The 1,142-nt window shown below is 37.1% G+C and overlaps 1 protein-coding gene across 2 annotated transcripts in view; it reads right to left on the bottom strand.

The window, feature by feature from the left end:
* ARHGAP11A (Rho GTPase activating protein 11A) overlaps window positions 1–1,142 on the bottom strand; it is an 8,881-nt gene that overhangs the window by 4,370 nt on the left and 3,369 nt on the right. For both annotated transcript variants that reach the window (XM_035889802.1, XM_035889803.1), the window contains one exon: window positions 710–877. In XM_035889802.1, coding sequence (XP_035745695.1) covers window positions 710–877 — 168 coding nt within the window. The remainder of the gene's footprint in view (window positions 1–709; window positions 878–1,142) is intronic.

Genomic DNA, 1,142 nt, shown 5'->3' with positions numbered 1-1,142 from the left:
GGGGGGGGGGAGGAAATCGATCTTCAGGAAAAACAAACATAGCCAATCTAGAAATTTCTTTTTACTCTAACTTCAGTTGGCAGCACATTAAGGAACCAAACAAAAATAAAATAGGATTTGCAGAAGAGCCTGACAGTTGGAAGCACTCCAGTAGAATGCAGTGGTGTTAAAGCATTGTCAAACAAAAGTAGAACTTTTTCTATAGGATTTTCAGGTTATTTAACATCTAGAAAAAACAAGAGGTGACTGGATTCAAAAGAGAACCTTTATAATAGCAACAATTACATTTCACATAGAGCTAAGACTAGATATTTAAGTATTTAGAAGACAGAAGGCGGAGGCAACTTTCAACAGGTTGTATTTCAACAGGCAGTATTCATGGATTTGTGAGCTAAGACAGAAACGTGAGTATAAACTAGGTGATACAGAGGAACTGTAAAAAAGATATAAAAGGACCTCAGGATTGCAGATTTGAGAGATTCATATAACAGAAAACAAGAAGCAGAGTTTTGCTTTTGCTCAATCCGTGTAACATGATAGTCACAGATGAGCATACAGGTGGACTATTTACTAAAACAGGAAAGTAGTGCAAGGAATACTTAAGTGAGGATTATCAATGACTGTCTAACAAGAACAAAAGACTGTACATTTAAATGAAAAGCCATAAACAACCACTTCAAGCAGCAAGAGAAAAATGAAAGCACTGTACCTGATGCTGGTGTTGAGCTGCTATTGAAAATGCTACTTGGTAACAACTCAAAAGCAAAACTATGCTTAAAAGATCGTCTCTTCTTGCTGGACAAGCCCTGAGAGCAATCAGTTGGAAGTTTACGTTTGGTACTTGGAGTAAGAACCACTGGAGTCACCGATGAAAGGACTGAAACGAAGAATACCAAATTTGCAATAACAGCGTAACATGTTGAGAGTTTACTAAAATATAAACAGTTGGGTTTGTTTTTTTAAACTCAAAGAAAACTGTTGTAAAAGCTTAGCCAAAGTGCATGCATTTTCAACAGGCAAAGCAATCAGTATAGCTTGGGGGTTTTTTGTTTTGTTGTTTTTTTGCAAGTTAGAGTACCGGAAAGGAAAATCCCAAACTACACATTAATAACATAACATAGGTATTGGGGGGGGGGGGGGCC

Source organism: Egretta garzetta, unplaced genomic scaffold (assembly GCF_000687185.1).
Source record: "Egretta garzetta isolate BGI_Z169 unplaced genomic scaffold, ASM68718v1 scaffold2, whole genome shotgun sequence".
NCBI lineage: Eukaryota > Metazoa > Chordata > Aves > Pelecaniformes > Ardeidae > Egretta > Egretta garzetta.
This window is presented reverse-complemented; position numbering and strand designations above follow the sequence as displayed.